Source organism: Ursus americanus, chromosome 34 (assembly GCF_024610735.1).
Source record: "Ursus americanus isolate L20-20 chromosome 34, mUrsAme1.1.p, whole genome shotgun sequence".
Lineage (NCBI taxonomy): Eukaryota > Metazoa > Chordata > Mammalia > Carnivora > Ursidae > Ursus > Ursus americanus.
The window spans coordinates 21,484,022-21,499,229 of NC_142160.1; the positions used below are offsets into that span (position 1 = coordinate 21,484,022).

General features: G+C 43.3%; 1 protein-coding gene across 1 annotated transcript; it reads left to right on the forward strand.

The window, feature by feature from the left end:
• Positions 1 to 3,109: 3,109 nt before the first annotated feature.
• On the forward strand, positions 3,110 to 9,754 carry LOC123781511 (spermatogenesis-associated protein 31D3-like). Its single transcript, XM_087858764.1, has 4 exons — positions 3,110 to 3,690; positions 4,579 to 4,624; positions 5,203 to 5,260; positions 5,534 to 9,754. The coding sequence occupies exons 1-4, from the start codon at positions 3,499 to 3,501 to the stop codon at positions 9,714 to 9,716; spliced, it is 4,479 nt and encodes a 1,492-aa protein (XP_087714890.1). The 5' UTR covers positions 3,110 to 3,498; the 3' UTR covers positions 9,717 to 9,754.
• The last annotated feature ends 5,454 nt before the right edge of the window (positions 9,755 to 15,208 follow it).

Below are 15,208 nucleotides of genomic sequence, written 5' to 3' on the forward strand. Positions count from 1 at the left end.
AAATAAAATCATGAATGAAAGAGGAGGGATCACAACCAACACCAAAGAAATACAACTAATTACAAGAACATATTATGAGCAACTATACGCCTAAAAATTAGACAATCTGGAAGAAATGGATGCATTCCTAGAGATGTATAAACTACTAAAACTGAACCAGGAAGAAATAGAAAACCTAAACAGACCCATAACCAGCAAGGAAATTGAAGTAATAATAAAAAATCTCCCAACAAACAGCGCAGGGCTGGATGGCTTCTGAAGGGAACTCTACCAAACACTTAAGACGAATTAATACCTACTCTTCTGAAGCTGATTCAAAATACAGAAATGGAAGGAAAACTTCTAAACTCTTTCTATGAGGCCAGCATTACCTTGATCCCAAAACCACATAAAAACTCCACCAAAAAGGAGAATTACAGACAAAATCCCTGATGAAAATGGATGCAAAAATCCTCACCGAAATACTAGCCAACAGGATCCAACAGTACATTAAAAGGATTATTCACCACGACCAAGTGGGATTTATTCCTGGGCTGCAAGGGTGGTTCAACATCCACACATCAATGTGATACACTATATTTTTAATAAAAGAAAGGACAAGAACCATATGATCCTCTCAATAGATGCAGAAAAAGCATTTGACAAGGTACAACATCTTTTGTTGATTAAAACTCTTCACAGTGTAGGGATAGAGGGTACATACCTCAATATCATAAAAGCCAGGCTATCATTCTCAATGGGGAAAAACTAAGAGCTTTTCCCCTAAGGTCAGGAACATGGCAGGGATTTCCACTATCACTACTGCTGTTCCATAGTATTAGAACTCCTAGCCTCAGCAATCAGACAACAAAAAGAAATAAAGGCATCTGAATCTGCAAAGAAGAAGTCAAAATCTCACTCTTTGAAGATGACATGATACTTTACATGAAAAACCCAAAAGACTCCACCCCAAAACTGCTAGAACTCATACAGGAAACCAGGAAAGTGTCAGGATATAAAATCAGTATAGAGAAATCATTGTATTTCTATACACCAACGAGGCAGAAGAAAGAGAAATTAAGGATGTAATTAATGTAATCCCATTTACAATTGCACCAAAAAACATAAGATACCTAGGAATAAATCTAACCAAATAGGCAAAGGATCTGTATTCAGAAAACTATAGAATACTCATGAAAGAAATTGAAGAAGACACAAAGAAATGGAAAAACATTCCGTGCTCATGGATTGGAAGAACAAATATTGTTAAAATGTCTATGCAACCTAGACATTCTATGAAATAAATGTTAAAATGTCTATGCAATCTATACATTCAATGAAATATCTATCAAAACACCATTAACATTTTTCACAGAGCTAGAACAAATAATCCTGAAATTTGTATGGAACTAGAAAAGGCCCCTAATAGCCAGAGGAATGTTGAAAAAAAACAAAGCTGGTGGCATCACAATTTAGGACTTGAACCTCTATTACAAAGCTGTCTGAGTAACAATTATAACAATTATAATTATGATATAAGTACCATAAGCTGAGTAACAATTATACATATGTGTTCACAAGGTGAAAAATAAGTAGATTTATGATTTATAAATGTCTGTATATGTACATCACACATATAATTTAGTGTAATAAAATATTTATACTACAATGAGTTTTTTTTTTTTTTAAGATTTTATTTATTTATTCGACAGAGATAGAGACAGCCAGCGAGAGAGGGAACACAAGCAGGGGGAGTGGGAGAGGAAGAAGCAGGCTCATAGGGGAAGAGCCTGATGTGGGGCTCGATCCCAGATCGCCAGGATCACGCCCTGAGCCGAAGGCAGACGCTTAACCGCTGTGCCACCCAGGCGCCCCTACAATGAGTTTCTTAATAAACTATCATTTCATTGCAAAAAAAAACCAAAGACTGCATTCTGCAATAAGGCTGTGACACTCCTGGGTCTCACCTTGCCACCAGAGGACTGAGGGGATCAATAGCTTAGCATACTGATACCTATCTTTGCCTTTGTGGAGTTTATGAACTGTATGTTTCTGTTCCTCCCCAAATTCATATGTTGAAACCCTAATCCCAATGTGATGGTATTAGGAGATGGAGGCTTTGGGAGGTGATTAGCTCATGACGGTGGGGCCCTCAGAAATGAGATTAGTACCCTTAGAAAAGAGACCCCAGAAACTTCTCACCCACTCTTTCTGCCACATAAGGTTGTAGGGAGATGTACCTGCTTGTGAACCAGGAAGTAGTTCTCAACAGACACATATTTTCCTGTGCTTTGATCTTGGACTTCCCATCCTCCAGAACTATGAAAAATATGTGTTGTTTAAACCACCCAGTCTATGGTATTTCTGTTACAGCGCCACAACTCACTGAGAAAGGATTTGTATACCTATTAGGGAATTAATGTACAGAACACAGACGATCTATATTTTAGGTAGAGTAAAAACTAGGGTCAAGATCTTATGAAAGATTGAAATAAAAGGAGAAAACACTTTAATTCTTCAATTTGAAAAATACTGGATTGTTTTTTCAAAGAGTGTGTGTGTGTGTGGCATGTCCCCAAACCTTTTATGCAGTTTAGCTTCACTAACTTCAGGAAAGTAAGTCCTACAGACTTACCCCCAAGACCGTTTGAAGGTTTAATTATTTACATTTATTTTATACTGATTTTAGTTTTGGGAATATTGAATAATGCATTATTGATTTTAATTGAGTCAGCCTCTCTGAAGATACTAACAGCTGAATAAAACAAAAACTAAAATGTGCTATGCAACATGAACAAAACCAAAGTGTGAAAGAACTTTAAGGTCTATATCTGGGCTCATCTAAAGGCAAAAACTTTTTTTTTTTTTTTTTTTTTTTGGTAAGACTTTATTTGATAGAGAGCACAAGCAGGGGAGCTGCAGGCAGAGGGGAAGGGAGAAGCAGGCTCCCTGAGGAGCCCAATGTGGGGCTCAATACCAGGACCCTGGGATCATGACCTGAGCTGAAGGCAGTTAACCAACTGAGCCACCCAGGTGCCCCAAGCAAATACATTCTATAGGAAAGATGGATTTGAGGACATATGTGATCCTGAGTGTAAATGTCAGGGTATAAGCAAAAATTCCAGGTACTTTTGCAGACTTTCAAGACAGGGGAATTGGTAAGACCCAAGTCAAGGTCTCCAGACAGTAAAGGGGGACCCAGGTAATATACGGGTTATAGGTGGAACAAGCAGAACATTTCATTAAGGTAAGCATATATGATATGACAGAAAGGTGTAGGGAAATAGGATGGCAGAGCAGGACAGAGAGACCTGAAGGACCCGGGAGTGGTGGAGGGGGTCTTCTGGGCTAGTGGATGGGAGAGGGGCTGTGGACACACCCTCTTCAATTGTTACCCCTGCCACTCAGAAATCCTTTGTGACTCTTCAGTACTCTGTGATGTAAGCCTGGGGAGGGTATATATTCAGCATCTCAGCGCTAAGAGCTCAGTTGCCTACGAGCAGCTTTGCGATTCAGACAATGGAGTTCAAAGACTTGAATGTTCTCTCATTTCTGAATACTCTTACTGAACCATGTCTGAGCTTTGACTCGACATGCTTGAAGATTGACCCCAACTTCACCTTCCTGTGTGGGTTGGGATTGCTCCTCCTCTTCCTGTGCTACCTGATGGGAATTCCATTTCCAACTTGGAAAACCAAACCCACCCAAAAGGTAAGGAATCCTGGGGGAGCCCTCAACACAGAGTACTATGGTTTCCATTTCTAATCCCAAATTTTATTAATTTATTTAAAATATTTTACTTAAGAGAAAGCAAGAGAGCACAAGTAGGGGAGAGGGGCAGAGGGAGAGCTAAGTAGGGAATCTAATGTGGGGTTGGATCCCAAAACCCTGGAATCATGACCTGAGCTGAAGGCAGACGCTTAACCAACTGAGCAACCCAGGCACCCCTAATCCCAAATTTTAAAATGAGTTTGGTAGGGTCAGAGAAACACCTAAAATGGAAATCTTAAGAGACATTTGCTCCTCTAGAAGAAATGGTCTGGCAGGGATAAGGATTAAGGACGGACTAAGGTTTCTACTTGAAACTCAGTCTTATCTGGGTATGGTGGTGGGTCTTCAGTAAAATCCCAAACACAGGTATTTTGTAGTCCTGGATTGGGTTATTTAGCGAGTAGGGAATCTGTAAGAGAATGAAGTTTTCCAGGACTTGATCATGTCAGGGCATCACTCAAGCCTTCTTTTGTGTGGGGCTGATCAGGAGAACTGTGTTGAGTCTCTGAGAAGACACTGGGGTCTGAGGTATGTCGTAAGATACAGGTTCCTACCTGACGGAGCACAGATGTGACCATCAGGGTTCAATTTCTATGTCCTCATTGAACAAAGGACTTCTGACTGAGAATATCGTGTGGACTTCACAGAAAAAAATCCTCCTTTGAGTTTTTCAAAATAAATATTGACATTTTATAACCTTAAAAATTGATAAAAGCAAGGAACACAAAGTTCTATTAATTAAAGTTCTCCTATTCTTGGATAAAGAATGTTTCCATTTCTGAGAGAAGAGTGAGATTAATCTCAACCCATCATTTGTTTTTGTTCCAGCGTCAGGGCAGAGCCAAGAGGAGGAGGAAAGGTGGGACTCTGAAAGGTAAGGTTCTGCCTATTTCACCTGAGCTCTCCAAGGGTGACCCTTCTTGTCCTTTCCATGAGGGCCCAGGGCCTTGATCTCTGAGGATGCCAGCTACTAGATACAGTCCCCCTCTTAGAAAACAGAGGCCTCAGAGGAGAGGCTCATGGAAAGGCAGAGCGTAAAACCCTTCTCAGATTCCCTGCTTTGCCCATCCCTGAGCATGAAGCAGTGTTGGGCCTGGGCAATGGGTGTTGCCCAATAGATGGCCATGTGAGATGTCAAGAGTCAGAACTTCTGTCTCCTGACTTTGTGAAAGACTTGTGACATCATAATATCAGGGATTCTTCCCTGAGGTAACCACTGACCTCTGTGCTTCACAGAGGTGGTCTGAGAATCACATGAGATAATTTACATGAAAGTACTTTATACATGAAGCAAGAATACTAATCAGGTTCACATCGTTGACCATTTGACCTCATCTGTTGATTATTGGGGCTTTCGGAGTCTAATATCTCATGTATGTTCCATAAGGGGACTCTTGCATTAACACCTGTTTCTATTTTCACTACATATAACACATTCTCCTGGTTTCCTAGACTACAGATGCTACCAGAGAGAAGTGGAGGAAACCCGGAAGCTGATCTCTGTTTTAAGGTGGTGACCAGTCTTTCTCCTTCTATCCTGATCCCTCTTAGAGCACATTTTATGCATTTGTAGGGATTCAATGCAGCCTGCCATAGTCATGGGAGGGGGTAGCCATAGGAACAGGAACTGGGGTGAAGGCTACTGAGTACCTTGTGAAGTCATAATGGTGGGGCATTGTGAAGGGGCAGCAGGCTTCAGGCGGCCCCTCCCTTGCCAGGCCAGCATGTCTTCCTCCCCTTGTTCCACTCCTGGCTATAGCTTTGTACCTCCTGTCTCCTGCAGCCCCCTAGGCCGGCATCATGATACCATCCACTTTCGTCAACTGTTATGTCCAGACTCCTCCTGTGAGGTATGTAACAGTACAACTGCTGAGATCAATCGGCTGCTGTTCCCGGAGGCCCTGCGAGATGCTCCTCCCTTGGCTACAACAGCTCCTGTGACTTCCTCATCGTTCACTCTCTCCCCTGACTCCTCAGCAGTCCCTCCAGGAGACCTAATATCAACTTCTCTGCCTGAGCTTTCCCCACCACCTGCCTCCAACTTCTCACCTAACCCAGTGATCCCCGTGGCTAACTTTTTTCCACCCTCACCACCGGGTGATTCTTTGCCACCAGAGCCTCTTACTTGCTTGGATTCCAAATCCCCTGTGGACCATTTCCCACCCCAGCCCCTTGCCTTTCCTCCTCTCCCACCATTAGATGCTCAGACAGCGGATCCTGTTGTCCAAACAGAGGCCACTTTGTCTCTAAATACCATCTTCTCTCTGGACCCTACCCTTTCCCAAGATATCAACCCCTTACCGGACTTGTCCCAGCCAGTGAATCACACTGAGACCGTTGCTTGTCATCATGCACCACCAACCGTGTCTGCTTCACCACCACCAGACTGCAGTTTAACTGTGACTAAATCTAAATCAATTTCCATCTCAACAAAGCCTGTTTCAGAGAGCTCATCTCCAGATAGCCCTAGTGGGTTGTCTACTTCTGTCCCAAAAATCACAGGCACCGACCACTCCAGATTGTCAATTTTAGACTTCCCTGGGTGGCAAACTCATGCCAAAGGCTTCTTCCCTTCAACCTTGGCTCCATGTGATTTCCATCAAGAGTTTCTGGCCCTCCATTCTTCAGAGGCTTCTTCCAGGGGAGACCCTGCAGCCAACTTTGTAGAGACTGGTAACCTCTCACTTCTCAGCCCTGATGGCCTGGCACTTCTAGAGAAACAAGTCCAAAAGAGGAGTGACGTCCTGATGTGGCAGGAAATGAAAAAGGGTTCTTTTCCAAAACAAACAACTGCTGATAAACATGACTTGGCAGCCTCCCTTCCTTTCAGGAGCAGCAAAGACCAATCAAAGGAGCTGCATATGCATCAGCAGCCCCCATATCCTACAACTTTGGAGGAGGGCCATTTACAGCAAACCCCTATCCAGCTCTTCTGGGGTCTCCCAACTCTTCATAGTGAGTCCTTGTTCTCTGCCGCCCATGTTTCAGATGATTGTTCCTCCATCTTTATTTTCAACAGAATCTCAAATGCCTCCACAGAGCAGGAATCCCCAGTAGTTCCCCATCCTCTTCCTCTATCCTTGCCTGAGAACCAGCCTCAACTCCTGACTCAAACCCAGCCCCAATCCCAGCCCCCACCTATCCCTCAGGTCCAGCCCCAGGCCCACCTTCAATCCCCACTCCCAATCCTGCCATCTTGTCCTCTACCCCAGATTAAGATCTGTGGAGTGTGTTATCACAGACCTCAGAATGAATCAGAGTCTCTCATGTCAACTGAAATGGAACATCTGGAATGGAATGTGTTGCAGAAGGAACAGGAAAGTATGTGGGGTTTACCCACTGTTGTCCAAAGATCCCAGGAGGACTTTTGTCCTTCAGCTCCTAACCCTTCTCTTAACCGTAGGGCCTCCCAGGCCCATGTTGCAATCTGTATCCCTCCTGGTCAGTTTCCTCTCAGTGATGAGCTTCGGACAAAACTAGAGCGTCACCTTCGAAAGAGGCTCATCCAACACCGGTGGGGCATGCCCCGCAGGATCTATGAGTCTCTATCACTGATGACGCATCCAAGTATTTTTTCAGAGATACCTGAGTCACAGCACTATCGTGGACGCACATGGATCTCTAAGAGTCAGAGTAAATTGAGCACATCTGAAAGCATCTATGAGGGGGCCTCAGACATCCTTCAGCTAGAGGATGATGACCTGGAGAAGGACGATGACCAGAAGGACAAAAATGACCCGGAGAAGGACAACAATGACCTGGACAAGGACAACAATGGCCTGGAGAAGGACAACAATGACAAAAACTTAACAGTGTCTGTGGAGACTGCAGGTCAGAGACAACTTGAAAATGCTCTGAAAAAACATCTGAGCAAAAAGTTAGAAGAAATCAGTGAGGGTCGGCTCCCTGGGACTGTGCATAATTCATGGCATAGGATGAAGCAGGCATTGCTTCTTTCTGAGAAATCCCACACTGAAGTAAAACAGAAAAGTTTGTCACCATCAGTGGTTGAGGACTACTCCCTGAATACCTTCCAGGAGCTTCCCTTTGTTGAATCTAGTGCACAACAGATGCTGGAAGCCCATATTGAAAGGTTTCGTAAGAGGATGACATGGGGACTTCCCCCCAGGGTCCTTGAATCCATAGAGCTCTTTAAATCGATAGAGGCCACATCCTGTTCTAGCTTTTCCTCCTCAACCAACCTGATTTCTGAGGTAAATTCTAAACCTGGGAGCTTCAACTCCCTTAGAGGAAGCTCTAAATATCTCCATGGAGACAAGGAAGCAACAGCGAATTCAGCCCCCATCCTGGATCGTCCTCTCCCTGCCACCTCAACTGTGGGCAGGGAAGAACAGAGAATTCCGAGGCAATCACCCTCTGATATTAACCAAGAGTTTGCAGAGGATGTTCAGAAAATTAAGGATGGCAGACAGACTTGTACACCTGTCAAACATGACACCGTAGGCAACAGATGGCCCCCAAAGCTGCCTGCAAGGCAAGCTGGGGCCAGACAGGAGCCAAAGGATAAGAGTGCAAATTCCAGCGGTAGAGGAGGAATGCAACAAGGCAAAAAGATGAAGAATCTAGAACCTGCTGTTGTGCCCACAGTGTCCAGGGAGATATTCAGGGCCAAGGAACTTGATGCTCACCAGTCACAGTTTAATATCTTGACAACCAGCAAGCCAGGAAGCTCCCAAATTGTAAAGGTGAATGAGAATAAAGTCAAAACTACTGTCCCCATTAACCCCCCCCCACCAAACATATCAATTCCCCAAGATCCTAAATCATCAACCCTTAAAGAACAACTGTTGCATGAGTTAAAGCTGAAACTGGAGAACAGAAAGCATAGCCAGGCACAAGCCCAATGCACTGGCTTGCCCCCTGCTGCAGATACTTTGACTTATAAGGCCTCACTGACTCATGCCCAGGGTGTCTCCACTGGGGACATGGGAGCTTCCCAAGTGCTCCATGTCCATTCAGAGGACACAGGAATTAACAGGGAACAACAGCAGGAGCCCTGGGTCCCTAGGCATGTCTTAAGGAAGTGCCAGAACAATCTCCCACCAGCTGTAATGACCATGAGCCCTCGGGCCTCCAAGGCAAAAGAGCTTGGTGGAGGGGATGCAGGATTGGGGACATCCCAACTTAGAAGAAACAGTTTCCACCCTACTGAGGATGTGGCACTGAAGAAGAGGTTCCCAGCTCGGGATGTGGTATTGAAGGAAAAGCTGGAAAGCAAGCCTTCCCAGACCCTATCACAGATGGGTCAGCCTCCTTCTGAAAGCCTTTTCAGAAAAAAAATGAAGCATTTTTTGCAATGGCTTAATCCTGGGATAAAATGCAAAAAGCAAGAAAACTTCCAGGAAAAGGGAAGCCCCCTATCATCTGTGGAAAGCAGAGGCCTACTTAAAGGTCGAACTGCCTTTACTGGGACGACCAAAGCTCAGAAAATTACGCCAGACGTTGGAAAGTTCCTAGAGGAGAAAATGAGGTGTCGGCATGCAATAGATAGCACCTGCCCTCGACAGCCCATTCCCTCCCCAGTCAAGTTTGGGAAAACTCAGCAGAAAGCACAAGTGTGGGCCCAGGCACAGCCTGTCCAGGGGTATCCCCTCAACTACAGGGCTCCCTCATATAGGGGGACAAATACCAAGTCCTGCCACCAAGAAGTTGTCTGTGCTGGCCAAGGCCATACTGGAAGCATCAGACAGATCAGAGACCAGTATATGCCCCAGAAAGCTGTGGCATTTAAGGACCAGCTACTGCATCAGAAGTACCCCCTATCCATGGCCCACAGGGAGCCTGCGCCCCACCCAAACACCACCTGCAGGCATCAGGCTGGCCAGGGGCCTCGGGTCACTCTTACCACTGCTGAAGGCACTGCGTTCAGAGAGCTGTCTCAACTATTTAGACAGAAAACCCTTCTCCAGAATTTCCAGGAGGGGATATTTCCCACTCCAAAATAATCCCTTGTGAAGAATATTGATTCTCTCCAATAAATGTTTCTCTAATAGTAATGTCTGTTCTGTGTACTGTACTGGGGGCATGGGTTTAGGGCAACTCAGTTCAGCTGTTACTGATTGCTTCCTTTGGCTTCTAAAAGGTGACCAATCTCCTGAGCTCTTGAGAAATAGATATCATGGGCTTTTGGGGGCTTTGGCGGGCCACTTCAGAGATGAAATCTCTCTCCTGCCCCTTACTGAAAATGTATAGTAGCTCACAGCTTACTCCTCATGGAATGTTTTGTACCCTTTAGAGCAAGTCTTCTATATCTGAGGAGGAAGATCAGGTATAGTTTTCAGAAAATAATGATTAAGCCACTGTTTTTTCTTTACTGTTATTGTGTTTACAGTAGCTTAATACGGTAGCTTAATAAGGTAGCTTAATCATTATTTAGAAGTCAGTGATCAGGGGTGCCTGGGTGGCACAGCGGTTAAGCGTCTGCCTTCGGCTCAGGGCGTGATCCCGGCATTGTGGGCTCGAGCCCCACATCGGGCTCCTCCGCTATGAGCCTGCTTCTTCCTCTCCCACTCCCCCTGCTTGTGTTCCCTCTCTCGCTGGCTGTCTCTATCTCTGTCAAATAAATAAAAATAAAATCTTTAAAAAAAAAAAAAAGTCAGTGATCAGAGGATCCCACAGGTGGGTGAACTCTGAATGGGAGTGTTTGGGGGCTGTCATCCCAGTTGATCTTGGGCTGGCTGGGGTAGGGGTGAAGAACAGCATAGATGTTGCTTAAGAATCTGTCATGTGAGTCACATTAAACTTGACATTGAGGTTTCCCACCGGAAGTGCTTCCCTTTCCTGGGCGTTTCTTCAGGCTGCCTGACTGATGATGTTTTTTGCAGAACAAAAGCACCATTTAGCTTTAGGTAGGTTTGTTGACCAGGTAGCTACCACCTTCCAGGGTAAGAACCTTTGAAGAAATGAATAGGTAAAAGTGACCTTCCTGGTGGAACAAAGGTTTGTCTATGTCTAATCATCCCCTTATCATGACCCTGTCCAGCTCCCCTCCTTCCTCAGTCTGATCCAGGTACCACTAGTTTGAGGCAGATTGGATCATGGCACAGCCTACTGATGCCTTATACCAAAAAGGGGAGGCTGTCCGCATGGCATCCCCTTTGGGGGAAGGTGATCTTGGTGCCTGCCTTCCATCCATGCTTGATGGCAATGTATAAGATATTGCCTTTAGTATGGATAGGATGGAGGTGCCGTCTTTGATATCCATGGCCTTAGTGGAGCCATGGTAGATCTTCCCCAGAAGACATGCAACTTATGAACCAGAGGTCAGTTCTAGACTGTATACCAGGGTACACATATTTGCGGACTTACCATGGAACTCCGTGGAATGCTTTTCTTTTTTTCTTTTTCTTTTTTTTTTTTTTTTTGACCAAGACTGCACACATACCCACACTTACAATAAGGTTCTGGAGGGAAGGCAACTCCACTTGAGACTAGAACTCAAAAATGGGATGAGTGTCCTAGAGAGCACCTGAGGTAGTCTTCTGGACAGACTCATGACTGTTCAGTGCTAAAACAAAAAAGCAGATGTCCACGACCTCTTTCACCACCACACTTGTATCTTCTTGTCCAGGGTTATCATTGACCCTTCAGTACCTGAACGTTAGGGTCACAGAAAGAATGCTGTGGAGGCCTTGAGAGGGATAATAGGTGGGATGGGCCCAGGGCAGGGAACCTGAAGAGGTGAGGAGGTACTGACTGGAGGCTTTAACATCTATGTGGATAAACCAGTCAATAACCCAGCCTGCCAGTTCCTACATAATCTCATTTTAGGGTCCTTTATGGCCAATCCAGTGCAGTTATCACCACCCTGTAGAGCTTATTACCAGGAATACTACTGCCATCAGGAATACTATAGTCTGACATTCTGTCCTTTTGCCTCATTTTTCAACTCCAAGTCATTCATTTTCCCCTTCTTGCCTATCCACCAAGGCCTTGTCTTTTTTCCTCATTCCCCAAGGTAGAACTGATGGTTTATCAGGTAACCAACATTTAAAGAGCTCCAGTACGGCATCGGAAATAGAGTCCATGGTACTGTAATAGTGTTATCTGGTGACAGGTGGTAGCTGTAGTTGTGGTTAGCACAGCATAGTATAGTATAGAGTTGTATACCCGAAACTGTCATATTGCATCAATGATTCTTCAATTAGAAAAATAAAAGGCTACAGTAAAAGTGGGCCCCATCCAATCCCCTTCAGTTCTTCCAGTCTGGCAAAATCTTGTCTCTCTGCCTTTTCTAGAAATCCCTTTCTGTAAGTAACTGATTACTGTTGGATTAAATCTCACTTATCACAACTGAGTCTACTTACAATTGAATCTACTGACGCCACAAGAAATTCGGCCCCAGCACAACCTGGAAATCATTCATTCATTCCACAAATACTTATCCCAGACTTACTAACGTGAACAAAATAAATGGAGTTAGGTCACTATTTCCTTAGTACATTCTCTGCTCAGTGTTATTCAGATCTATTTTATTTTATATTTTATTTTAAAAAATATTTGAGAGAGCACAAGCACAAGCAGGGGGAGTGGAAGGGGAAGAGGGAGAGGGAGAAGCAGGGTCCCTGCCAAGCTGGGAGCCAGACGTGGGTCTCAATCCCCGGACACCAGGATCATGACCTGAGCTGAAGGCAGACACTTAACGGACTGAACCACCCAGGCGCCCCTCAGATCTATTTGAAACTTCCTTCACTTTCCTCAAACTTAGGCCATCTTCACTTCCCAGGAGATGTGCTGGGTCACAGTTCACAGAAGAGCAAGAAAGCCATGACATGGGAGCTTTTCATAAAGCAAAGCAGAACAAAACAAAAACCTTCCAAACATTTTCCCATTCCTCTTTTTCTTCTTCCTGTTTTATGGACAGAGGTTTCCTTCCCAATCTCAAAGGAAATATACTTTCTAAAATGTCTTTATTGAGAGATAGTTAAATTCTAGACTAAATGGACTGATCTACCCTTTCCAGGTCTCTTTCTGCCCCTTTTCCTGTCCTTCTGAGGCACCCAACACCTTTTTTTGTTTGTTTTTTTAATGCTTGTTACTACAGAAATGTTTAACATGTACAATAGCAGGTAGAACAATATAACTTCCCTCATATCTCTCCCCCAACTTGCACTATTATCATTTGGCACGTGTGATACATCCCATCTTTTACACTATGATTAAAGTGCAAAAGCCCATTTAAACATCTTGCCATCCATCTCTGAGGCATATGCTATGTGCCCATGTCAAAGCTCTCACATTTCTTTGATATTTATCACTTGTGGAACATACTTATTCACAACAGGTTATGCAGCATTGGTAATGAAAAAGCACTGACCTTTAGAGGCTTTGGCAATCAGTTCTGCTCTGCCTTCCAGTCAACCCTGAGGAGCCATTTGAGTGAATTCCTCAACTCCACACAAGAAGTAGTCTTACAGAGCAAATTCAGGGCACAATTTCACTGTCCCTTAATCACATAGTAACTGTAACAAGCAAAAAGTATAGAAGGAGAACACTGTTTATGTTGATAAAGACTTGACACTGCTCTATGTGTTTTCAAATATTTAGAAGAAAAATTTGTCCTGTCACTTTTCAAATGAACTATTGTGTTTTCAAGTTAAACACAGTAGATCAAACACTCCCCTCTTTCCCAAAATGCCATTAAAAGTAAAAGATTAGATGAAAAAATGCTCAACATCATTAGCCATCAGGGAAATGCAAATCAAAACCAGTATTTGCTAGCACTTCACACCCACAAGGATGGCTAAAATCAAAAAGAGAATACAAGTGTTGGTGGGAACGTGGAACCCCACACAATGTTGGTGGGAATGAAAAATGGTGCAGCTATTTTGGAAAACAGTCTGGCAGTTGCTCAAAATGTTAAACGTAGTTATCATATGACCCAGCAGTTCCACTTCAAGGTATATACTCACGAGAAATGCAAACTTAGGCCTACACAAAAACTCGTAAACAAATGTTCATAGCTATCTTATTCATAAGGTCAAAAGATGGAAACAATGCAAACATCCATCAACTGAGAAATAGGTAAATAAAATATGACCTATCCATATGACATATATTTTTGGAATAAAGACCAATCCATCACAACATGGATGAACCTTGAAAACTTTATGTTAAATGAAAGAAGCCAGTCCACTAATGACCACACATGATCTATTCATATGAAGTGTACAGAACAGGGAAATCTAGAGACAGAAAGTAGATTCATCTTAGAGCTGGGGGGAGGAGGGGAAACTGACTAGCAGAGCAAACAAAGTGCTGGCAAATCAATTCACACTGCAATATGCAGGAGACAAGCAACCTGGTGGCACTAGAGAAAAAAGAAGTTAGGGGTTCTGTGTTAATAAGTTGAATTTTTGTTCTTTTTTGTTTGTTTTATATTGCATATAATTTCTAAATTTTTTTTTGAGTGGGGGTGCTCACTGCCAGTATTTTGTAAAATCTTGTTGAAATGTTAGCATGCTTCAAATGTGCAGAGAGGATCCCAGGTTTCTTGCGTGGGAAAGAACCTGAGACAAGTGTTTTAAAGTTGGCGTTGCACACATATGGGGTCTGGGTATGGTGGAGGCAGCAGCTACTGGAATCAAACCCAGAAATCTCAAAGGTTGGGTTAAATTCATTTTTCAAATATGTATTTGAAAATAAATTTGTGGAAAAGTTGCATACATGGTAAAAGCATATACCCTTTATCCAGATTTACCTATTAAGATTTTGACTTATTTTCATCCTCCTTCCCCTTCTCTCTACATAGGAACACATATATATGCATATGAAAATTATGCATACATTCTTGAATATATGAGAATACATTTCATGCATCATGTACTTTCTCCCTGAATATTTCATTGTGTATTTTTTAAGAATATTACAGAACAGTCATCTCCTTCATTAAATTTCATATTGACATAAAACTTTTAACTAATCTCCCACTCATAATCCATTTTTGTCAATTTATCAAGTAATGTCCTTTGTGTGTGTGTGTGTGTGTGTGTGTGTGTGTGTTTAAAGGAGGTTTAGGATCACATACTAAATCTAGTTGTTGTGTATCTTTAGTTTCCATTAATCTGGATCAGTTTCTCAGCCTTTTTTAGAACAAGGCCATTTATGAAAAATAAATTTGATGTGTCATATTTAAAACCCCTTCTCACCTGGAAATTTTTTGGGGTGGAGCTTATCTTGCTCAGGCTTTAAAGGATGTTTTTATAGTTGTGAGAACAGGGGACTTAGAGACAGTCAAGACCACACTTCCTATTTAAAAACAATTCCAGAGATGCAAAGATATGTGGAGGGATTTTTCTTAACAGACAAACCTGCAGTCAAGGGAGGGTATGTGAGGTAGGGTGGGCAGAGACAATGGTGAAGCTGTGGATGCACGAGAAGAGAGGTAAAGAAAGGAGCTGTAATTACTGGTAAACCCTCCTCATATAGAGGGGAAGGA